Here is a 25,575-nt window from a genome sequence, read left to right as displayed (position 1 = left end):
CCTCTGCCTCTGGGCTGATACTTTGCCTCCGTAAGTTGCGTTGGTACCTTCATCCAAGCAAAGCTGACAGGCTGGAAATGGGGAATGGTTTTAGTAGTGTACTTCTTTCAGAGGCCCAGTGTATGTCTACTGTGTCACCAGCCCTTGACCTGTGACTTTTGATCCCTGTCAGCATCCATAATGTGCAATTCAGAGAGTGTGTATTGGTAAGAAGCCAGCAGCCTCAGGCATGCCTCGCCTTGTCACCCTCAGGGGTGGTCCCCTGGTATGCAGTGGGCTCATGGGAGAGGATATGGGGTGTCAATGTTGATTCTTTCTTCCTGGGTTAGTCCTTGAAGGGCGTTCTTTAGAAGTCTTGGGCGAGAACAGAGGGGTGCAATGGCTCAGTTGGCTAATCCACCTCTAAATGCAGCATCCGCTATGGGCACCAGTTTGTATTCCAGTTGCACCACCTCCCATCCAGCTTCCTACTTGTGGCCTAGGAAAGCAGTGGAGGATGGCTCAAAGCCTTGGGACACTGTACCCATGTAGGGACAAGGAGGAGGCTCCTGGCTTCAGATTGGCTCAGCTCTGGCCATTGCAACCGTTTGAAGAGTGAACCAGCAGATGGCAGATATCTCCCTTTTTTGTTAAAATTTGCTTTTCCAGTGCAAAAATATAAATCTTGAAAAAAAAAAAAAAAAACAAGTCTCAGAGGACAAGAAGTGGGGTTCTGTACTCACAGACCTCAGGAGAGTGGATGGTGGGTCACAAGTCTCAAAAGAGGCATCCCATGTTTGGATCCGCTGCTCAACGTGGCATCTTAAGACTAAGTGTGGTCACAGATCCCCAAACCAAGAAGACTTACTGCCACTCTATAAAGGTGGTGCCTGGTGTGGAATAGGCTGGACTTGAGGGGGGCAGGGGTGGGTGTTAATCTGTCGGGATGAGGCCAGGTGGAGAGACAAGAGCCAGTAGGTTTCCTGGTTAGGAAGAGCTCAGGAGCAGGCCTAACCTCCACTGTGGCTGTTGGCATCGGGAGTGGATGTATTAGGGTTATTGTCTCACAGAGTACACACACTTATTACCTGTAGGTTTGTTGTTTTCCATAGAATGAGTTCTTGTCTTTTAGTGGTGACACAGGGGTGGTGTGGGCCCCAGCAGAACCTGGCACTGGGCACGCATGGTAGAGACCCTGCTGAGACACTGCCCTGCTGGTTTTGTTGTTCTGCCCCTGCCTGCTCCCCATGTTACTGAGACCTTTGGGGATGCAGGGTAGAAACCTGAGTGATATGTTTGGGTCAGCAGCCACATATGTGTAAGCCAGCTCAGCCTAACCCCAGGAGCTCTGAGCACATGTCTGCTGACAGTGATACTCCCAGCACACAGGAGACCTTTCTGGAAGCCCATGTCCCCCCGTGCAGAGGGGGCAGCAGTGAGTGAAAAGCCTGCCCCCAAGATCTGATTCCCCTTGCATGTGTGTGGTGAGAGCGGGTCACAAAGCAAGAAACATTGGGTTTCTCTGGTAGCCTGACCCTGGCCTCTCTCCCTTGCAGGTGGACACTCTTTGCCTGGAAGACTTGCAGGCCTTCATTGCTCAGGCTTTGTGCCTCCAAGGAAAGTCTACTGCACAGCTCATAAACTTGCAGGTAATGCATCCCAAGGATAGCTACTCAGTGGTCAAGGATGGTGCCTTCCCATCGTGTGGTTGCTCCACACAGAGGACCCTGTGGGTCTTGATTCCAAGGCAGGAGTTTCTCTGGGCTGGGGGTTTCACAGCATCAAATGCTCTCCAGGGTACCAAGGTGGCAGTGGAGTCCTTTACGATATGCTGCAGATGGCATGGGAGCTTGCGGTTGTGGTGCTGCTACTGTGTTCCGTGTTCAGAGGTGAATGTCTACGCCATGCAGAACCCTGTCAGTAGGAGTCTGCCTACCTCTTGTGCCATGAGGTCTCAAGGTGATCCTAAGAGTCAGCCAGAGCCAAGCTAGTGTTGCAGGACTGAGTTCCTCAACTTCCTGGGTCAGCTCTTTTCTTCGCCATGTGGCCCTGGAGAAGCTCCTGGTTCCTGGTTCAAGGTTTCCAGTTGGCCCAGTTCTGGCAGTTGTAGCCATTTTGTGCTCTTTGTTCACTAAGCAGATACTAGTGTGCTTGTAGTGCTGTTGTTCTGATGCCATTTACATTCCAGAACGTCCTAGGAAATGGAATTTAAATATGAGTTTATTCTGGTGTAGATGAATTTTCCATAAAATGTGGAAAGTGCTTATGAAAAACCAGGTGTGATTTTAGAGTAGTTTTTGCACCAGATGAGCTCGTACATTTAATTCTGTTTTCTGTTTCTTCTTTGAAACACTCTCCTCCTAAAACAGACCCCTGGCAGGTGAGGTCTGAGCCTTGGCGGGGCTGCTGGGGGTCCCATAGAAGATCCCATAACTTACAAGCACAAAGCTGTTGGGCCAGAAGGCTCTGGGCACCTGCGACAACAGAGACCTTGGTCCTTTCCCAGCCTGCTTCCCAACTGCAGACCCTGGCCCTGGCCTGCAGCTACTTTCCCGATGACTCAGCTTGTGTCTTAGCCAGCCCTGCCATGCATCCTGGCTTTCCTGGCCTTGCATAGTGAGGAGCGGGATCTCCCCCAGAGCCCCAGTAAGTCTATGTCAGGAGCCATTTGGAAGCTTGTGTTGGCCACCATGCTTTCTCAAGCCACCTGCTTTTTCTTTAAGATTTTTTTTTTTTATTTACTTGAAAGACATAACAGAGATTGAGAGACAAAAACTTCCATTTGCTGGTTCACTCCCAAAATGACCACAACTGCCAGAACTGTGCCAATTGGAAACCTGGAGCTAGGAACCGGGAGCTTCTACCAGGTCTCCCACATGGGTGCAGGGCCTAGGCTGTCCTCTGCTGCTTTCTCAGGCACATTAGCAAGGTACTGAGTCATAACTGCAGTAACCAGGACCCAGGACTTGTACCTGTGTACATACAGGATGCTGGTGCCATAGGTATCAGCTTTACCCACTACACCACAGTGGTGATCCCTCGAGGCATCTGTGTCAAAGGGCTCTCAGAGATCCCCTGGGGCAATAGGCACAGCCATTCCTAGCCCTAGTGTTATGATTAGAGAAATAAAGGCATCCACCAACCCGTTGGACAAGCACTTTATGATAGATTCCAGGAAGTAGAAATCATTGAAAATTGTCCTGATGCTTGTGGGCTCGTTCATTCTGCTGGGGACACAATGGTGCAGCCTCTTGGGGAACAGGTAGGCCTTCAGGGAACACATTAGTCTCAAGAACTATGGCAGAGTCTGCTGCGAGAGACCTCAGCACCGCTGACTGTTTCTGTTAGGCTGGCATCCTCATAGATGCTGTTTCTGTGAGATGTGGCATGAGAAGAAACACGAGGCATGACATTTGGAAGAAGGAAATAGAGGAAGGTTGCCATGGCTGTGCGTGAGACATCAGGAGAATCCACAGACAGCCCTTGAGCTGATCCCACTTCATGCACACTTGACATACACAGCAGTAAGTAGCCCCTGTGCTGTATGTTTACCTCAAACTTGAAGAAAAACATGAAATAATTAGGAAAAAAACTAGTTGTACAGAATCCATACACCAACAACACGGTAACCCTGAGAGAAGTCCAGGGAGTACAAAGTGGGCCTGTGAGCCACATTGAGGGAGGGGGCTCAGCACCAAAGGGTGGCAGCTGCCCTGGCCTTCCCTGTGCTGGAGTGAAAGCCAAGACTTGGGGGCATAGGCGTGCATTGAGTTGGGAGCAGCTCTGTGGGCTCTGCTGACTGCACTGTGGGGGTCAGTGAAAATCCAAACTGTGAAGGTGGGGTTTCTGCCCTGGGAGAAGAGGGCAGACTTCATTCAGAGTTTACTTCAAAGCTGGCAAGCATGGGAGGGATGACCAGAATTGATTCCATTTCAGAGAAATCTGATGAATGAGAGACATATCCATCCCTTAGCATGCAGTGTTAGCAGGGTAGTCACTGCTGGTTTGCAGGGGTGGGCACTGGGCCTTGGTGAGTGGAGTCAACTATGGCTGCAGTTTGCAGGAGAATCCTGAAAGAGAAATGTGTCCTGGACCAGAGCTGCCTGTGAGCAGGGAGCATTGCGTGTGCTGCCTGGCCATGCTTGGCTTCTGAGAGCTAGGAAGGTACCTGAATAGTTGTGGGTTTTTGTTTGTTTTTTATTATTATTATTATTATTATTTAGATGATGCTTACGTAGTTGATCAGAGTGGAAAGGATCAAGGATCAGGGAAAAGTGGGTGTGATCATTGTTTCCAAGTTTTCCATTTGTTTTTCTTGTATCTGGAGGGGAAAAGGGGAGACAAGGAGAGAAGACACACCCAACCTCCCAACCGCTCCAGCACTCAGGAATGGGGAACTGCCACCTATTATCAAACCAGGGTCCTGATACGGCGTATGCTCCCAGAGTTCTGCCCAGGCAGTTTCAGTAGTTCTAAAATGTTGTCAGTCTTGCCGATCCAAGGATGAAGGAAAACTTTCAATGGCCATTGGCTGACACAGTCCACCTTAGAATCTCCTTTCCCCCAGATATTTGCTGTCACCATTGGGCTGGGGTAGTTGTCCAATCTGTTCTGTTCTCCCTCCTCTGCTATGGTAACAGATGTCTTCCACAGGCCCCATTGTGCTGCCTTGTACTCTATGTGGATCTGGGCCAGCCATCCACTACTCCGTTTCCACTGAGGAGAACTAGTTCTCATAGGTAGGCTCAAGGACCCAGGCCAGGCGACCAGGACCCTGCTGGATCCCTGACCCCAGGGGTTTATGAACTTGGCACCCACCGTTCAGTCAGGTTCAAGGACCCGAACCCCACCAGAGTCCCACCCAATGGCTCATCAGGCCAGCACCCACCACACAGGCAGTTCTAAGGACCCGTGACAGGTGACCTGGTCCCCGCTGGACCTGCTGCCCCAGGGACTCACAGACCTGGCACCCATCGCACAAGTGGGTCCACGAACCCAACGGGAGATGAGACTTATCCCAGTCTGTTCTACATACTGCCCTGGCTTTCATGAGTATTTGTAGGTGCTAGAGTCTAGCCCAGTCTGGCACTCCTCAGACCCTGCAGCCATGTCCAGCCCAGCCCACTACCCCCATCCCAACTCTCACACTCACCAATGGGAATCCCAGCCCAGCTGGGGCATCCCCTTAGCTCCCCAACCAGGCCTATTCCCAACCATAGATCTTGCATGTGCCAACATAGATTGCTGTTCCACATGGGTGAGCCCACATATCCTCCACAGTTTCTGCCTCCAGACCCAATTCACTCACTTGCTGGTTAGTGTCATGGACCAGCCTCACATTGCCAGTTTCCTGTTCCAACTCTGACTGGTGGGTTCCATGATCTAGCCCTGCAAGTACAGTGGCCTTGTCCATGGATGACACTCAGAAGTGATTTCTCACCTGGATATGAACTCTCAGGTTCATGCTTGCCCCTGCCTGTGCCATCCCCCACATCATCAGGTTTCCTGATTGTGCCGCCGGGCAGCCCAAGGTCTTTGCCTGGTACCATTGGCACCAGACCACCCAGGGTCTCCCCTCCCCTGGGGTTTCACACCACCTGGCTGTCCACACCTGTACCAGTCCAAAAGGCACCCAGACCAGGGGCCTGGGGCCCAGCCAGGCTTCCCCTCCCCCAGGGAGTCACACCACCCCTAGGAGTTGTGTTTTTAATCTCACAGGGCTATAAGCCATCAGATAGCGGTTATAGGCAGCATGTGCATATGAGTGTGGAGGATAGCACTTAGCACGTTGGAACTACTGAAGTGGCCTAACAGCAAGATGTGTGATAAGTAGGTGTTGTAGGCATGGCCAACTTGGCCCCATCTGATGCTTGTTGTGCAAAGCTCCTGTGAGTGAACTTGGACCAGCTCTGGGACATAAAATGGTCACTGGGCTTCCTTGTCTTACCTGTAGCAGGGATTGACACACACATCACTCTTAGGCAACTGACTTCACTTTTGTGAACTGTCATGCGCATGTAGTATTGTTCAGAATGGTTCTGGGTTCATTGAGTAGCATGGACACCCTGGACAGTGACTTGTCTGGACGCTTGCATGGCCAGCAAGGCTGGGAATTATGAAGACGCACAGGGTGCTGGCAGGAGGGTGTGTACTTCGCACTCCAGTGCCCTGGGAAAAGGCAGGCAGGCAGGCATCGAGGTGGACGTGATAGAGGAGTGTGGTGATGTGATGTGATGTGGCATGATGTGACTGATTAGTAGAAATTGTAAGGAATGTTTTGTGTTAATGCTGTTGTTATTGCGTGGATGCTATAGTCAGCCCACTGGTCTTCATGAGCCCTGCATGCCTGAGTGATGTGTTTCTTTCTAGAATGGGGTATGGAATCAAGGATGCTTGTTTGCCACATAGTGTTGGAGCACATCAGAACACATCAGTCCCTGTGTGGGCTTCTGCCCTTTCTTTAGCGCAGACACAAATGCAGCAGCCAGGGGTCTTGCCTGCATGTCCTGGCTGAGGTCACAGCTGCTTCATGAAGGGAGTGTCTCTAGAGCCAGGGCTAGAGATGCTAAGCTCCACCTCTGTATGAGAAGCAGGCCTCCTACATCTAACCCTCTTCCCTGTCCATGGCCTGGTCCTCTGTGTCTGATCCCTTTCCCTGTCCATGGCCCTGATCCTGCATCTGACACTCTTTCCTGTCCATGAACCGGATGCCCACTTACGACCCCTTTCTGTCTGTGTCCACAGCTCGATTACATCAACCCCAGAGCTGTGCAGCTCGGCTCGCTCCTGGTCCGTGGCCTCACCACCCTGGCCTTGGTCAACAGTGCTTGTGGCTTTCCTTGGAAGACCAATGAGTTCATGCCCTGGAACGTATTTGATGGGAAGCTTTTTCATCAGAAATACCTGCACTCAGAAAAAGGACACTCTGTGGAGATTCTTCTTGAGCAGAATGTGAGTTTCTAGTCAGTGTGCCATCCTGGGCAGAGCTGTCTTCCTACAGCCACTCACCTTGGAGCAGGCTTGGCAAGGACGTCTCCAGCCCAAGCTACACGCTTACACAGTGTACAGAGAGCTGCTCCATTTTACTGAATCAGTACCCTGTGGCAAAGGAAGCTTTTTTCCACAAAGCCAAAAACCAGAATGGTTGCCAGCCTCAGACTTCATCATCTGCACGTTCAATAGCTGGTTAGAACATTTGTTTAAGATTTCTTATTTGTTTATTGAGAAGCAGAGCAACACACACACACACACACACACAGAAGGAGAGACACAGGTCTCCATCTATCAGCTCACTCCCTAGGTGGCTCGATAGCCAGGCTTGGGCAAGGCCAAAGCCAGGATATCCAGGAACTTCATCCAGTTTCCCATGTGTGTGACGGGGAACAAGCACTTGGGCCATCATCCACTACCTTCACAGGGACATTTTCAGAGAGCTGGATTGGAAATGGAACAGCCAAAATTCAACCCAACACTCCAGTATGGGATTCTGGCATCACCAGTCCAGTTAAGCTGCTGCACCACCATTCTGGCCTCAGAATTCTTAAATTGGACTCAGCCCCCAACTTGTATTCAGGGAGTGCAAGCAGCATCCCTTCCACCTGACCATTTCTGAATTTCTTACCCTTTGAGTGAAGAGCTTACACTCCCAGCAGGTGCCACAGGCATGTCAGGACTCTAGAGACCACTGTTGTCCCTGTTGGCAAATACCCCTGCTGTAGGGTCCTGGCTAATTTCCAAGTTTCTCGTGCTAAGCTCATAGCTCACCTGGAGTGTATTGTGATCTGTGTGGGGATGTGAGAGGCAGTGCAGCCTTTGGAGATCCAGCACCCAGACCTCCCAAGGAAGGACACTTGAATCTGGGCTGTTGCTGTGGAGGGTGGACGGCAGCAGAGGCTGTGGGGCAGCTTGGCATCAGCTTGCCAGGTGGACTGTTACTCCACAACTCTGCATAGTGTGAGCTGATGGAAACAGACTTCCCTGGTAAGAGGCAGCTCCCTTCCACCATTGCCACTATAGGCTATGGCCATGGCATTTTCAGACTGTCCCTACAACAAGTAATGGAGCAGAGTGAGGTGTGTTCAGTGCTCAGGCTTTGCTATTGTAGTTTTTTAGGGAGTGTTGTGTGATAACCGCTGTGGTAAGTCGCAGTCCTTTCCACCTGACAGGCGATGTAGCTGCTGTGTTTCCACAGGATGCTCCCTGTCCAGGACTCCCTTCTGAGAGCGGTGCCAGACTCAGCCCCTGAACTCCCTGTGCCTTTGTCTGTTTGCAGAGGTCTCGGCTCACCAAGTTCCACAACCTGAAGGCTGTGGTTTGCAAGGCCTGCCTGAAGGAGAACAGACGCATTGTGGGCAGAGCGCACTGGGACTCACACCACACAGGTGGGTACCTCTAGGGAGATGTACTGCTCCTTGGTGCTTACGGGCAGAATTCCAAGAAGAGGCTGATGGAATCAGAGGAGAGTAAGATGAAAAAGATCCTCTCCATTAGGAAACCTGTTTCGGAATGGTACACTCACAAAGTGACTCCTGGCCTGTGGCCTGAAGTCCAGATGCTGGGTGGGCTTTGTGTGCTGGCAGCAGCTTAGGGTGGCTTTTCTTATGACGAATGTACTAGGAAAATGAGAAAGTGCTGTCAGAGATGGCAGTGTTGGCTTGGCCTGGGCTCTGTCTGATGGTGGCTTAGGCTTTGTGCGCACGTGCCCTGCTCTCCCCATCAGCAGTGTCCTGTGGTCCCATGAGCAAGACTCCACTTCAGCGACGGCTGTAGCATCTTCCACCCTAGATTCTGTCCACTGCCCTCTTCCCTGAGCTTTCAGCTCAGGTTTCCATTTTTCTCATGTTCTCCACGTGGGTTGAGCAGGTCAGTCTGGCAGGTCTTCTGAACCCTGCCTGTCAGTTACCTTCATAGCAGTGGCTGAGAGTGCCTTGGCTGTCTTCACAGCATTGAAACTTGGTGTTTGATTTTTAAACTCTACTATGTGGAAGTCAGAAAATAAAAGATTTTCCATTCACTGATTCACAAATGCCCACAATAGCTGGGGCTGATTCAGGAACTCCATCCACATCGTCTGTGTGGGTGGTGGGACCCAAGCAATTGAGTGTCACCTGGTGCCTCTGGGGTGCATTAGCGGGAAACTGGATCGGAAATGGAACTGGAACTCAATCCAAGGCTCTGACTTGATTTCTGTCAGCTAAACTTCATCTTTTCATCCTGCCCAGCTTCTAATAATCACCATTCTGGAAACAGATTCAAGTTGGTTTCATTCAGTACCCACATAGGAGGGAAAATATGCAGGTTTTTTCTTTCTGTGTCTTATTTCCCTCAGTGATGCTGCACGCAGTAGGAGTCACTGTGTTGCGGCTGGATAGTGTTCCCTTCAGGGTGTACCACCCTTTCTCACACTCTTCTGGTAGTGGAATCCTTGACTGTTAGGAACAGTGCTGAGAGAAGGAATGGCCATGGCATTTCTTTGATAGAGGGAGGCCTGTTTGGTTTTTTTGTTTGTTTGTTTTGTTTTTTTTTTTTTTAAGAATATACATTGATGGGTCCAGTGCAGTAGCCTAGAGGCTAAAGTCCTCACCTTGCATGTGCCAGGATCCTGTTTGGGCACCGGTTCTAATCCCGGAGGCCCTGCTTCCCATCTGGCTTGCTGTTTGTAACCTGGGAAGTCAGTTGAAGATGGCCCAAAGCCTTGAGACCCTGCACCCGCGTGGGAGACCCATAAGAGCTCCAGGCTTCTGGCTTTGGATTGGCTCAGGTTGGCCGTTGCAGCCACTTGGGGAGTGAATTATCAGATGGAAGATCTTCCTCTCTGTCTCTCCTCCTCTCTGTAGATCTGACTTTCCAATAAAAATTTTAAAAATAAATCTTTAAAAACAAAAGAAATATACATTGGTTTCCATCGTAGCTATACTGAGTTACTTTCCCTCCAGTAGCGTGGAGGGGTCTCCTTTCCCCACATCATTTGTCGCTGTAGTTTGGTGACAGCCATTCTGACCCAGTGAGAGTGGTTTGCATTCGCATTTCCCCAATGGCTAGTGATAGCATTTTTTCATACGTGTGTCAGCCACCTGAATTTCTCCTGTTGAGAACTGTGCGTGTCCTTTGGCTGCTGTTTCTTAGCAATCGTAGTTGGTTGTGGTTGATTGTTTTGAGTTGCTGAGGTGCATTAATCCTGTGTGAGGTTCGTAGTTTCCTTTTTTGTTTTGTGTTCTGCTCTGCTCAGTATCTGTGCTGTGACCATAGTAGTCCTGTTACATTTCTAGATGAACCAAGAGCGCCTCCCTGAGATTCCCACCTCCCAGACCTCCTTCCCGAGACCCCGTGGCTTCAAGCCTTGTGATTGTGCCCTCAGAGGTGCCCTGGCCAGTGTCGTGCAGGGACCCGTGGGCAGGAGAATGTTGCTTCACACGACGTGAGAGGAAGGTGCCCTCTCCCAGCCTCAACCTGCTCTTCATATTTCAGCTTTTTTCTCTGTCTGCTACAGACAAAGTTGGAGTCACGAAAACTAAAGTTTAATTGTTGTGAGATACCTTATGTTCTGTGCCAGTCACCACTGTACATGAAGGTTGGCACTCATGTCCATACCGTGTCCAGGGCCGTGGGGTCCAGTTCTGGTTGAGACTGAGTTTGAGATGGCAGTTGTGCGCTGTCTTTTCTCATGTCTACGTGTCTCCTGCATGGGCAGCGACTCCAGTGCTCACTTGTGCTGGCCAACCCACCCAGTCGTGCAGCAAGGTTGGCACGAAGCTGAGCTGCCACTGCTGTGTCTCCATCTAGGATGAGGCTGACAGACACCACCATTCAAAATGCAAGTCACCAGTACAGCCCTCAGAACCAGCCGTGGGTCAGATGGCATCTCTTTGCTGGTGGCGTGAGAGGTGGTGGACGTTTCACCCTCAAGACAAGGGTGATGACCACAAGGACAGGAAAGCCTGGCAGGCTATGCAAGAGTTGTTAATTAGGTTGATTACCCAGGGAGGAGAAAGGTCAGGCTGGCAAATAGGGCCTGCTCCAGGCTGGGTGTTTTACCCTCTGCACCCTCGGTGCTGGCTCTGCATCACCCACTTCTCCATGTGTGTCTACCATGGCGGCTCATGCTTCCCTCCCCATCCTGTGATGTGGAGGTGACCGTGCTGGAACCCCAGGTCCTGGCTCCATGGTGCACAAGTAGTGCTCAGCAGTCTGTCCATGCTGTGAGTGCACAGTTCCCGGGGAGCCATGGCTTAGCTTGAGGCAGGGCGTGGGGCCGTAGCATCCCTCTCTTGGCAGAGCATCATGAAAATCCACGTTGGAGTCCAAACTTAGGCTCCCAGTGCAAGCCAGAAGTACAGGTGTGAGCCGTGGAGAGTGCTCACAGGATTGAAACTGTGGGAAAGTGGAGAATGGGGAGGAGAGGACACTTGAAAAGCTTACAAGAGGAAGATCTGGTCACTGTGGCAGCAGTGTGGGCCGGCAACTTTCTGGACCTGAGCAGGCCTCCCTGGCTGGGCTGCTGGGCCTCAGCTTCCTTACCTCAGCAGGTGCCGACGCCCCACTGCTGAGCCCAGGTGCAGTGGGGTTCAGGAGCTACTGGCCTGGCCTCAGACCTGTCTCTTCATCAGACCCCATGTGCTGGTCAGGATGAGCCTTCAGACCCGCTGACCCTGTTTCTGTGTCTCCACAGGGAGGTGGGGAAGACAGGGCTCCAACTCCCACAGGACAAGCTCTGGCTACAGCCGCTCTGGGCAGGGACAGCCGTGGAGGAACCAGGGACCAGGTGAGCACTGTCTTCATGTGCCGTTGTGTGGGTTTTCTGCTGAACACTGCTGTTGCAGTTCTCAGAAGCAGATCGTTTGCAGCTGAGTGGATGAGTCGCACCTGCCGATGTGGTTGTCGCTGTGCTGGGACAGCAACACAGTTTTCCGTGCTTGGTGCTGTCTGCTCCTTGTTGCTTTATTTACTTTCTGTCTGTTCACTCATTGTTCAAAGCCCAGTTTTTCTACTTTACTGAGTGGAAGACTCCTCGAAAACTTAGCCTAGGAAGATTCGTCCTCCTAATGAAAAAGATGCCAACAATAGCCTCATGCCATGGGTCCTGCTGGGACATTCCCTGTGGCTCAGCCTGGCAGTGGTGTAGGGAAGGAACCTGGGAAGTAACAGCCCTGCCTTCTCACGTCGCTACCGTCGTGCTGCAGACTGACCTTGCCCTGGCTTCTCTGCCCACACTCCTGTACTGCGAGGCCTCAGCTCTCCCGGAACTCTTGGAAAGTACACACATTAGAAATACAAAGCATCTTAGCAGCGTACAGAGGGTGAGGAATACAGACACAGGGGCCGTGCTCAGAGGCTCCCTGTCTGTGGGAAGCCAGAGAGTAAGCAGGTACTGGGGAGGCCAAGAGTTGGAGTGCCAGAGTGATGGAAGCGTGGGACCAGAGCGTGAGCCCCTCCCTATCATGGGCCTTGATGGGGTATTGCGAGGGGAGTGGTGATGCAGCAGTGCAGTACCACCCCCCCTCGGGTTCCAGGTGATGACAGGTGAGCATCACAGGTGGGCAGAGGGGACCACATAGGTGATGGGGAAGTGACTTCCAAGCTTGTGACCCTGAACTAGCTGCCTACCCCACAACACCTTTCTCTCTGTAACTCAACCTTCCAAATAAATCAATAAAATAACTTTTTGAAGTTTTTTGTTGTTTTAAGATTTGTTTTTATTGGAAAGTCAGATTGACAGAAGATACATAAAGATCTTCTATCTGCTGGTTCATGCCCCAGGTAGCCACAACAGCTGAAGCTGAGCCAACCCAAAGCCAGGAACCAGGAGCTTCTTCCAGGTCTGCTTCATGGGTGCAGGGTCCTAAGGCTTTGGGCTATTCTCGAACCGGTGCTCATATGGAACCCCAGCATGTGCAAGCAAGACTTTAGTAGCCTCTAGGCTATCGTGTTAGGCCCTAACTTTTTTGTTTGTTTGTTTGTTTGTTTGTTTTTTGAAAGGCCAATTTGCAGAGAGAGCTTCCATCTGCTGATTCGCTCTGCAGATGGTCTCAGCAGCGAGAGTTGAACTGAGTTGGGATGCAGGAGCCCAAACACTTGGGCCATCCCCTGCTGCCTCTCAGGCCATTATCAGGAGCTGGAACTCAACCCAGACACTGCTGCAGGGTGTGAGCATCCCATGTCTTGATGTAATTACTGTGCCACATGCCCACATCTCTGTTAGTGGTCTTGCTAACCTTTAAAGTAGGCCAAGCAGAAAGCTGTCTGTGCAGAGTGACTTGAGTGTTGGCTGCAAAGACCAACCCCATTTTGAAACCCCATTTTGGATGCCTGTTTCAGCTCTCCTAAAGCTTCGGTTTCGATTTCTTTTCTCTAAAGCCTCCATTTTTTACCTGATGGCCCTAATCACCAACCCCTCGTAGCTCCGTATCCCTTGCACTGCCTACCACCTGTCTACCAATCCCCGTGGTCCTGAATTCCCAATACTCCCCCACACACATTAGGAAAACAGATTCTCTTTTGCTTTCTTTCTGTCTCTTCCCCTTCACTGGGCTCCATTGGCAAGAGTTCCCTCTCTTTCTCTCTCTGCCCCCTCGGCCTTTGCCCCTTTTGTGTACCTCTCTGTACCACATAAATATTTCCTGTGTGGCTCGCTGGAGTCTGACATATTGAGTTAGTGGCGAAAATTCCTAACTGTCTGTCCTCAGAGTTCTCTGTGTTAAGAAAAGCTAAAAATACCTCGTAATGAAAGTACTCAGTTATTGTCAAGAAGTTGACACAAAGTTTGCAAAGCCTAAAACTGGCCTGATGAGTGTGGGCTTTGCGGGGAGTGAAGGCTTCTATCCCATGATCCCTGCTTGGCCGAGCTGTGCGCAGGGAAGGGCGGGTTAACTCCCACAGCTGGGGCTGCAGGTCAGCCTGTGAGCTTGGATGTATGAAATGGCAGGGTGGGCTGTCAGCTCCTGCGAGGGCTGAGCTCAGCTTTGAGAAGCTGAGGTGTGGGCAAGTTCAAAGCCTCTGTGGGAAGAGGAGAGCAGGGAGCCCTTTGTGGGAAAGGAAAGTCACCTGGCCACCTTGTTCCCCCATGGGCAGTCATACCCTGCATCTTTTCAGCAGTCCCCGTCTGTGGGAGTGGCAGAGTGGTCATCCATGTTTGGGCTGAGAAGGGAATCCTTGAGATGCACTGGGCACCTGGCAGGAGGCCTGGGAGACATCTGAGTGTGGATTTCCTTTTCCAGAAATTGAAAGGGTACTGTCAAGAGGTTAGCAGGTACCTGGGACTGTCTGGGAGCAGCAGTTTTGAATTGGTTTCCCTCTCTAATGGTGCTGCCTCCTAACTGTTGGTTCCATGTTAATGGAATAGTTAAGGAACACATTTTTACTGCAGGTGGTTATGGCTGAAAGGGGAGTACCAGGGGAATACCACAGTGTTCTGCTTGTGCATTGAGAGGGTGGCTTTCTTAGTCTGCATCTCTTTTTGGTACAGGAAGCAGACAGCATGAGCATGACCAGCGGAGAAGGTACTAGCAGGCTCCCCAGGTAAGTCCATCACCTGTGCTGCCAGCAGGAAGGAGAACTTCCGTTTGTATCAGGGACCATTCCTGCACATGCCAGATCTGACAGATGAAGACTTCAGGCCCTGCTGACTGTGCTACCTGAGGTGGGCTTCTGCAGAGCAGCCCAGGAGCCATCACACACAATGACCTCCCCACACAGTGCTCAGAATGGACTGCCCTGCTTCAACTGCCTGTGATGTAGCCATGCCTGCATACCTCTGTGCAGGAAAGACGTCTCTGCCAGCTTCTCCCTCACATCTGCCTCTCCTAGCTTCTCCCTCACATCTGCCCCTCCCAGCTTCTCCCTCACATCTGCCCCTCCCAGCTTCTCCCTCACATCTGCCCCTCCCAGCTTCTCCCTCATGTCTTGCAGGAAAGCTTTAATTGGTGCCTCCTCAGAGGCTTCCCATGCCATGTTGTTAGCCTCCTCATATGTTTGTCTTGCACAGCCTGTGCTTTCTTTAATAAACTGGAAGCCAGCTGTAGCATTCCGTTACACTTGACTGAGAAGTTGTTTCCCACATCAAAACAGAAACAAACAAACTGTCTTCCAGCAGAAACTCCAATCAGAAGGGAGGAATCCAGCTGCTGCTTGTCTTGGCTTTGAAGCTCTTGATGGGGAAAGGAGTCACATGATGCTCTGGCCTTCCTGTCAGTGTGGCTCTGGGTCTCCTCCTGTTCTGTCACTGTGTGCTGCACAGATGCCCAGGGCCCGACAGGGAGCCACTGAGCAGCGCTTGTTGCTCCTACCTGTGAGTGCTGAAGGACTGTTATTTTCCAAGGGAGACTTTTCAGACAGTCCAGGAACTGAACATTGCATCCCCAAGTCGTGCTGAGCTCTGTAACAGCCAGAGTTTTGGTCACAGAAGGTGTTGTGGATTAGGGGAAAAATACAGCTCCCTGAACCCAGAGCTCCCCCTGACTGCTAGCTGCCACCAGCAGTTCCGGGAGTGCTTGGTTCCTTAGGAAATGACTTGCCCTGAAAAGTCAGAGCAGGTGGTTCTTGCTTTGGCAGCATACAATAAAGAGGTTAGCATGGCCGCTGCACAGGGATGACATGCCAAAGATCAAAGCAAGCCCCTGAATGTTGTCACACACAATGAGCTGTGCTGTGCACACAGCTCCAGGTGTTATTCTGCCTACAATTCTGTCTGGCATCTCTCAGAAGTAGCAAGAATCTCCAGTATCACACGTTTGACTTCTTAGGGTTGAAATATCCTGCCCACTTTCACTGCATTTTTAAAAATCTCTATTTTTATTTATTTGAAAGAGTGACAGATATCGTCCATCCACTGGTTCAGTCGCTAAATGTCCTTCATTGAGGCTGGGCCAGTCTGAAGCCAGGAACCCAAACTTCATCTGGATTTCTCACATGGATGGAGTGGACCCAGTCACTTGAACCATCACTGCTGCCTGCAGGGCACACAGTGCCGGAAGTTTGGATGCTGGGTGCAGCCAGGACTGGACCCAAGCACTTGGACTTGTGACTTAGTTCAGCGCCCGCAGAGCTCTGCCTGATTTCATACCTATCCTGAAGGATCTGGCTTTGGTGTGAGTTCACCTCCATTCCGCTTTTGCTCCTGCACCACTTGAAATCACTGCTGCTTGTACAAGTTCATCCCAGTTCTGTTGCTTTGCTGCTTATTTGCAGAACTTTGTAGTAAAGTCCTGATCCCTTATTTCAGGGGTAACGACTACCCAGCCTGGACTGCAGGCCTCTGGTCAGGCCCTGCCACAGCTACCCAGGCAGGACTTGAAGTTGGCAGTGGTAATTGGACAGCATTAGTCAAAAACCTAAATATGTATGTTTTGAAACAAACCCTATTTAGCATTTCTTTCAGCACTGTAGAAAATCTGAAAATGATGTCCCCTCTAGTTACCCTGGCAGCCTCATTTTGAAGTTGATAATTTATCACATATGACGTGATAAATATACAAATGGGCATTGACAAAAATAAATAAATAAAACACTCCACTCTTGCCTTGCCTTAGACTATGAGAGAAGACTTCTATGAAAATTGTGTTCTCCTTTCATAATCTCTGAATTGTAACTTGTCAATGATTAACCAACTGAAGAAGTCATTGAGGGTCTGGAGTTGCTCCACTAATGGTGGTGGTTACCACTGTCATCCCATATCGGAGCAACAGTTCCAGTCTCAGCTGCTCTGCTTGTGAGCCAGTTCCCTGCCAACATCCTTGAGCAGACAGCAATGTGGAGTGAGCCAGTGGATGGAAGATCTCTCGGTGTCACTCTTTCTTTATGTCACTCTGCCTTTCAAATAAATACTAAAAAAAAAAAAAAAAAGCTGTTGGGTTGTCACACTTTTTGTCACATTTAAGAGCCATTGTACAAAGTCCTTGCAGTCTCAGTATTAGATGTTACCTCTGCAGCCATGATTCACGATAAAGTTTCATATAGGAAGTCACAACTGTTATTCATAGTTACATATAACTTCACATTTCTTTGATTATTTGAAAGCATTTAAGCACCCAGTGTGTTGAGATCTTTGTGAAGCATTTTGGAGAAGAGAAAAGAGTGTGGGACCTATTACGTCTGCTTGGACCCACATGCACCTGACCCACTGATGGAGCCATGAGGTGGACTGAAATTGAGAATTTTTACCATGTTCAAAGAAACGTTCTAATACTCAGAAGTAGGTCAATTTGCAAATATACGGAAAATTTGTCTTTATCCACCATTATATTGGTCAGAGACCCTGAGTCATTACAGATAGTTTGTAGGTTTCACAATGCCTACTTACACAAATTGATGGAATTGCTGTTTCAAAACATGCATATTTAAAATGTTGACTGATGCCTCCCTTTCTTGGCGTCCTCATGGCGAATCATCCTTGATCTGCAGACACAGGTGTTGTGTCCTGACACCCACGTGAACATCACCTGCACCCTCAGTTCCACCGGGAAGAGGGACATGTCCTGTGGTCCAGGCCCCACCTCACGTTCTGTGACTTCTGAAGCTCCAAGTCAATTGACCTTCAGTAGCACCTTCATCCTTCCTGCATTGAGGTCATTCCAGTTGCTGTGGCCTATTGTAGGTTAGTCCAGACACAGAAGTGTCACTGTTCATTGACTGACCTGCACATAGCCTCTGTGGGTCAGGGACTCCAGTCCAGACCCTACTCTGCCCCCCGTGTCTGGACCTTGCCCAGGGAACCTGAAGTTCCAGGGAGCCACTTGCACGCCTGGTGCTGACATTCCTTGTACCCACTGCTTTGCTCTCATTTTGTATTGTGGGGTAAAGCCACACGCTGAGATGAAACACACCCTCTGGGTTGGGAGTGTGGCTCAAGGAAACCCCACTCATTCTTTCCAGTCCGTGCCCAGTCGTATCCCACAGGTACTCCTCACCACCTTCTGCTGGCCATGCCTCACACCAGTTTCCCAGGCCCCTGTCCTCAATCACAGTGACATCTGTGCTCCCTGTCGCTTCCAACAGCATTGTGGCCCATGTGAAGCCTTTTTGCACACTCCAGCTAATTCTCAAGCAGAATGCCAGGAGAAAGACAATCCACCATGACACATGGAATACCCCTTTATTGCCTGCCTGCATGCATCCCTCCGCCTGTCAGTCGGCCCCTTGACTTCTGCTTCTGAGTCCTCAGCTGTGTTCTCCCCGCAGTTCCTCCCTCTTCTAGGAACCCACTGTGACCCAAGTCATACTGTAGCAGCCACATCATTTCTCTCCTAAAACAGAGCTAGTGTTGGACGCTGAAAGGAACAGCTTAGACAATTTCAGAAAAGTTTGACCACCAACCCTGAATAAATGAGTTTTCTTTAGCAAACTAGTGTCTCATTCTCTGGTGCCTATGCTGATAAAGGCGATGGTGAGCAGGTATGCCAGAGAGTTCTCAGTCCTTGCTGATTGGTTACCAATGAGTCTAAACCCAAGTTACAGGGAAAGTGGTGAGCATGTCTGGGTCACGAGAGAAGGAGAACTAAAGGCATATGAGATTTCTTGTTTGGAAAGAACAGATTTTTATTAAATGTTTTAGAAAAATTATACTGTATACTGTAATGTTTGCTGAAACAGAAGAGTATATACTAAATTAAAGTAGAAATGGGACAGTGTAAAAACAGTCAAAAATCAAAGCAAAGAAAATGCAGAGAGAAGCAGAATCTTTAACAAATGTTTTTCAGAAATTGACTAAAGAGATGACAAATGTTTGAGCAAGTCAGTAAACAAATTCACTGTAATTCAGATACACAGAAGAATGGGTCCCTTGTTATATGATCTTCAAACGTGTAGTGAGCTAATGAAATCTGTATTTATTAGGCCCAAAAATGAACCTCAGAATAGTGAAAGTTTACTGAAATCTGCCACTAAGAAAATAACACTAGGATTCGGCAGAGAATCAAGATGGCAGAATAGGGTAAGGACACGTTTAAATGGACGGAGGAACATTAATCAGTGTGGAGCAGAGAGGGCACATTCCAGGAAATAGGAGAGGACAGAACAACAGCAGAGAGGTACCTGGAGACTGGCAGATACAGGAAAGCAGTGAAAACAGCGGTGTGGTGTTGCAGTGACTGATTCCCCAGTGGCATGCAGCGAATGGTGATCTGAACTCCACCAGAAGCCAGAACTCCACCAGCAACCAGGTGGGAAGGGATGTTTACTGGGAGATCCAGAGGTGAACCCAGACAAAGAACTGCCCGTCCTGCTGGTCTGTTGGATATGGCGAGGAGGAGAAACAGAACGGCAGATCCCAGATGGGCTGTGCAAGAACAGGGTGGATTTCACAGCCTAGTCTGCCCACTTAGAGCCAAATTAGGCGCCATTTCGTTTAAGGAGGCAAGGGCTATGGGGCAGGACTGCACATGCACTGAGCTGGGAGTGAACTCATTTGTGGCTCAGTGAATTGCAACAACGTGGCATCCTACAGGTTCCACCCAAGACAGGTCTTGGTAGCCCTCAGACCTGACAGCCAGCAGATCAAGAACTCTAGTAGTGGCATGTCAGACATCATTTTGTACATTGTAGCAAAAGTTTTAGGACTGTAGAGACAACAGTGAGCTGCACATGTGCTGAGCTTGTGAGAACTGACTGAGCTCAGTGGATTGCACTGGTTCCATAAGAAAATAATACTGATTATGGCATTGTACAGGTCAAAATATGTCCGTGTGGCCCTCAGACATAACAACCAACAGGTTCCTGCAAGATTACCACCACCAACAAGCTAGCTATATAGAACACCTGGTGTCTCCCTAATCCTAGGAACTGCTCCAGTCGGAGGTGGGAGAAAGGTTGTAGAGACAGTGGTACAGCCTCAGCACAGTATCACAGGAGGCGGAGACTGGTGAGCCAGGAGCTGGGGCTACGGAGGCCACGGTGGAAATCTAACATAAGAACCCTGACCTGGAACTCACTGGAGGGAGTGGCACAAGTGACTGAAAACAAATAGCTGTGTACTAACTACAATAAGTAAAATTGAACTGTAGACCTGTGGATGACACAGCTTAGAAACCTGCCCCAAGGAGAAGATTCTGCTAACCAGAACAATGACTAAGAGCAAAAGAAGAGACAAAGGCACAATGAATATTACCGAAGACTCCCCTGCAAAGGAGTAAAACCCTATCCAAACCTGAGTTAACTGAGGAAGACTGAAAAAATGTAGGATACAGAATTCACAGCACTTGTTATAAAGCTTCTTATCAACAATGAGAAACACATAAATCAGGTGCTCAAGGAATTTAAGGAATATGTCACACTGGAAATTAATCAAGTGAGAGCTGATACATTAGAAATGAAAAATACAGTGCAACAAATTAAAAGTACAGTGGAAAGTCTCCAGAATAGAATGAAGTAAGCACAAGAACAAATCTCAGAACTGCAATGTATTTCTTGTCACTGGGGAAACAAAAAGTTGGAAGCAGAGATGTGTCAAGCTAAAAAAAAGTATTCAAGATTTGAAAGACACTAGTAAGAGGCCTAATATAAGAGTTATGGGAGTCCCAGAAAGTGCAGAAAGAAAAGCTGGGTTTAAAAAGACGGGAACCCACACAGATACAGCCAAATAATCTTTGACAAAAGGACAAACGATAATCCTGGCAAATGGGAAGGTCTGTTCAATAAATGCTGTTGGGACAACTGGTTGATAGCCTGTAGAAACAAAAAGAGACCCACATCTCTCACCATACACCAAGATCAAATCTAAATGGATAAAAGATCTAAACCTACATCCAGAAACCTTTAAACTTTTGGAAGAAAATGTTGGAAATACTCTGCAAGATCTAGGGGTAGGTCCTTACTTCCTAAGAAGGACTCCAAAAGCAGTAGAAATCGAGACCAGAATAAACAAATGGGACCTCATCAAACTAAGAAGCTTCTGCACAGCAAAGGAAACAATCAATAAAGTAAAAAAGCAGCCCACAGAAAGGGAGAAGATCTTTGCGCACACGACGTAGGTGATAGAGGCCTAATCTCCAGAATATACAAAGAACTACAAAACAGCCAAAACACCAAAACAAGCCACTCAAGAAGTGGGCACGGGAAATGGGCAGACACTTCACAAAGGAACAAACCCAAATGGCAAATAAACATATGAAAAAATGCTCAAGTTCCCTGGCAATAAGGGAAATCCAAATTAAAACATCAATGAGGTACCACCTAACACCAGTAAGACTGGCCCACATGAATAAAAGCACCAACAACACTTGTTGGCGAGGTTGTGGGGAAAAGGGAACCCTACTCCACTGCTGGTGATGCTGCAGGTTGGTACAGCCTCTATGGAAATCAGTATGGAGAACATTCAAACAACTCAAATCAACATACCGTATGATCCAGCAATAGCACTCCTAGGAATATATCCAGAACACTTGTTTTATGAGAAACCAACATGCACTCCTATGTTCATAGCAGCACAATCAGTAATTGCAAAAACATGGAAGCAGCCAAAATGCCCATCAACAGAGGATTGGATAAGAAAGCTATGGTTCATCTACTCCATGGAATACTACTCAGCTATTAAACAAAACAAAATGCAGTTCTTTGTGGCCAAATGGGCCAAACTGCAAACCATAATGCTAAGGGAAATGAGCCAATCCCAAAAGGTTAAATACCACATGTTTGCCTTAATTTAAGATGATATGATGTTATGTATAACATATTATGTTATGTATGTTATATGTTGTGTATAAACCAAAATTGAAATGTCAATGAGGTGGTCCCAGAAGGTGGTTAAGAACTTGCATTTACTCTTAACATATTGGTTACTCATTACTATGTCAATTAATTCCATGGTGATGGAAATTTTCGCTGATGGTATGTTCGAGCTTTTGATTGACTGGGATGATACTCTGCTGGCTCTGTTTTCAGACCAGAGAGGGTATACCTAAGAAGCTGATGAACTTGTCTGGACAATAAGATGCTGGACTCTGTTTGGTATATGCTTGCAATGGGGGATTCTCAACTGAACTTGAACTATGGTTATGCAACAAGGTGGAGGAATCCACCATGGTGGGAAGATTTGGGGAGGGGTGGGGAGAATCCAAGTACCTATGAAACTGTGTCTCATAATACAATGTAATTAATGAATTAATAAAATTTTTAAAAATGTATTTAATGAAATAATAAGGGAAATTTTCTCTAATCTGGAAAAAGAATTGAGAAATAACATCCAGGAAGGTCACAGAACTCCCAACAGGATTCACCAAAAGTGATCTTCACCATGACACATGATAATCAGGCTCTCTTCAGTTGAACATAAGGAAAAGATCCTTGAATGCGCACATGAAAAAAACCAATTGACATATAGAGGAATGCCAATTAAACTCACAGGAGACCTCTCACAGGAAACTCTACAGGCCAGAAGAGAATAGAGCAACATATTCCAGATTCTAAAACCAAAAAATTATCAGCCCAGAATAACGTGCCTGGCAAAGCTTTCCTTTGTCTTTGAAAATGAAAGAAAATTCTTCCACAGTAAAGAAAAGTTAGAAGAGTTTGCCTCTTTCAAACTTGCCCTACAAAGAATACTTAAAGATGTTCTCTTGACAGAGAAGAGGAATAGCACCCACCAAAACCAAAGGCAAATATGAAGAACATCCCAGGAAAATGACAACAGGTGACAGAATCAATGAACAACCCATTGCTAAAATGACAGGAACAAATTATCACCCATGCATATTAACCCTGAATGTAAATGGCTTAAGCTCAATCAAACATCATAGATTAGTAGACTGGATTAAAAAACAAAACCCATTTATTTGTTGCCTACAGGAGTTACATGTCACCAACAGAGATCAGCAGAAACAATATCTCAGGGATTTTGATTTTTGATGTTGTTAGTTTCATATCTTCAAAACACTTTCTTCTGATTAAATTCTTCAATGACTCATTAAAAAAAAATAACACTAGGACTCAACATCAGAAGAATAAGGAAGCAAGTCTTTCCACTTAGAAATTGCCTTACTGTTCTTAAACACTGAGATGATGCAAACTGGATTAGAGTGAAAGTAGTGCAGATAGAAGTCGCGGAGGGAAGTACAGAGCATGCCTGCTGCCACCCAGACTAAGGGTATGCTGGCATGTCTAGATAAAGCCTTACCCTTCAGCCCATGGCAGACAGCCATGAGTGCCACCTTGGTGCAGCATTTTGGAGCCAGAGTGGGCAGTTGGTACACCATCCTCCCAAGAGCAGGGCTTATATTGTAGTTGATGAATTGCTAGCACAGAGCCAACCACCAATATTTCAACTTCCTCTGGTTAAAGTAGCTCTTTGTGAAATATAAAGGAGCAGCGACTATGGTATTTGCTTTGTTTTGTTTGACTATTTGAATTGCCAGACATTTGAATTGGACAATCAAAAGTAGCCACGTAAGGCTGGCCCGGTAGGTAGTATGCTAAGCTTCCACTTGCAGTGCCACCATCCCACTGGTTCAAGTCTCAGCTGCTGCACTTGCCATCCAGCCCCCTGCTTATGACCTGGAAAAACAAAGACTGACCTCAGTCCTGTGGGCACAGGGGCCCACAGGAGGACCTGGAAGAGGCTCTAGTTCCTGGCTTTGAATTGGCTCAGCTCCAGCTATTGCAGCCATTTGGGGAGTGAACCAATAGATGGAAGATCTCTCTCTCTCTCGCCTTCTGTTTGTAAATCTGCCTTTAAATAGAAGTAAAACAATTTTTTAAGATTTGTTTTTATTGGAAAGCATATATATATATAGAGAGAGAGAGAGAAAGGGTAGAAAGATCTTCCATCTGTTGATTCATGCCCCAAGTGGCTGTAATGACCAAAGCAAACCTGGTCAAAAGCCAGGAGCTTCCTCTGGGTCTCCCATGTGGGTGCAGGGTCCCAGGACTTTGAGCCATCTGCCACTGCTTTCCTAAGCCATAAGGAAGGAGCTACATATGAAGTGGAGCAGCCAGGTCACGAACCAGTGCCCATATGGGATCCTGGTGCTTGGAGGGGGAGGACTAACCAATTGAGCCATTGCACTAGTCCCCAAAATAAAGCATTTAAAAAAGAAATAACCACCAGGAAAAAAAAAAAAAAAAAAAACCACCAGGAAAAGCAACAGCTCAAACAGGATGTTGAGATTTGCCTGATGTGCCCACAGAGGCAGGCTTCAGCAGTCTACTTAAGAGATCCATCAAAAGCGAAGTCATGGCATGCCAATTAAAATACAGCCATTCAGAGAAACTGGTGTGTTAGATTCACTAGATAAGACTTTGGAGTTACTTTTAATACCTGAAGAGCTGAAGGGGAACCACAGTTCTAGATCTGAAAGTGTAGTAACTGAAATGAAAAATCCACTTTGCTTTCCCTCAAGGGAAAAAGATAGAATGTGCTTTGGGAAGGGTAAAATGACAGAGGGGCAAGATTTCATATTTTCAAAAAGTAAATTCATCCAGAAACCAGAGACCCTAACTACCTGTTAGCCCATCAGACTCCTGCACTGTTGTACGTTAGACTTGGATGGCACTGTCTCAGATGGGGTTGAGTAAGACCACGGGATGGTTAGCCAAGGGATTCACACTGTGCCAGGCAACCTTTCCATAGGAGAGGGTTTGTCTTCAATCCGTTGCAGTTTTACCTGGGTAAGCTCACATGAGAAACCCCACAGACACAGTGAAGGGGACCAGGGACTCCAGGGAGAGCAGCAGATCAAGGAGACTGTAAGGGGCCACAGTGTCAGCTGGAAGGCTTGTGGATGTGTGGTCAAGCACTGAATCAGACTACAAGACGCTACCCAGGACAGGATTCACTGTCCAAGGGCCACTGTCACTTGAGCCTCTGACTTCACTGCCCAGTAGAGGTCAGTGATCCAGGCCCGTTGCTCCAGCTGGCACGAAATGCATGGCCAGATGGTACCAGGTGAGCTGCCCCTTCCTTTACTGTTCAGCTTTAGGGAGAGATCCAGAGGCACCCAGTCTAGCCCCTAAATGGGGGTTCCAGCCAGCTGAAGCCTGCTGGAGTGAGGAGATGCTGGCAGAAATGTGAGCCTCTGGGGATCCTTCCCCAGACAGCCCCCTGCAAGCAGAGCTGCCAGCCATGGGACTTTGCCTTGCTTAGCCACAGCATTTAGGAAGGGAACTGGGAGGGAGCAGAATGCCTTTCTGTCTCCTCCCTCAAATAATTGAAAACCATTTCTGATAACCATTGGATCCTCACTTGTGCTTCTGCTTCAACCTTCACTTGAAGTGAAAACAAGAACACAGCCCACAGTGTGTAAGGGTCTGTCTCCTGGATGCCATGTGTGCCATGTCTACAGGACAGCTGCCGCTGTGCAGTCTGCAGACCCACAGGATCCTGATCTGTCTCACTCTCAAGTCCTCTCCCGGAAGCCCCATAGTGTCTGCTGTGTCATTTGGAGAACCCCGAGTGCTCTGCTGACCCCCATGGCTCCTCCCAGCACTGGCACTGTTTGAAGCCATGCTTCCTCAGCGACTCCACAGAGCCGTGGCGTCAAAGAGCAGACACGCATTCAAGCTGTCTTTTCTTCAAATCCCATTCACCAGTGCAACAGCGCTGCCTCTTGTTTTCCTGTAAAATGGAGACTTCAGAACCCTGGAGAGAGGCAAGGGCTGTGTGAGCGGCTAATACTT

At 48.4% G+C, this 25,575-nt stretch overlaps 1 protein-coding gene across 6 annotated transcripts in view; it reads left to right on the top strand.

Moving 5' to 3' along the window:
- FAM120B (family with sequence similarity 120 member B) overlaps positions 1-25,575 on the top strand; it is a 139,613-nt gene that overhangs the window by 19,069 nt on the left and 94,969 nt on the right. For 3 of the 6 annotated variants that reach the window (XM_058669095.1, XM_058660795.1, XM_058660233.1), the window contains exons 5-10: positions 1,536-1,628; positions 6,724-6,930; positions 8,252-8,360; positions 11,648-11,740; positions 14,441-14,493; positions 15,781-16,331. In XM_058669095.1, the coding sequence (XP_058525078.1) occupies positions 1,536-1,628; positions 6,724-6,930; positions 8,252-8,360; positions 11,648-11,740; positions 14,441-14,481 (543 nt within the window). In that variant the 3' untranslated portion in view covers positions 14,482-14,493; positions 15,781-16,331. Of the gene's footprint in view, positions 1-1,535; positions 1,629-6,723; positions 6,931-8,251; positions 8,361-11,647; positions 11,741-14,440; positions 14,494-14,614; positions 16,332-17,967; positions 19,107-25,575 lie in introns of those variants that run through there. The other 3 variants (XM_058679000.1, XM_058673889.1, XM_058657479.1) reach the window with 3 other exon arrangements.

Source organism: Ochotona princeps, chromosome 1, assembly GCF_030435755.1.
Source record: "Ochotona princeps isolate mOchPri1 chromosome 1, mOchPri1.hap1, whole genome shotgun sequence".
Classification (NCBI taxonomy): Eukaryota; Metazoa; Chordata; class Mammalia; order Lagomorpha; family Ochotonidae; genus Ochotona; species Ochotona princeps.
This window is presented reverse-complemented; position numbering and strand designations above follow the sequence as displayed.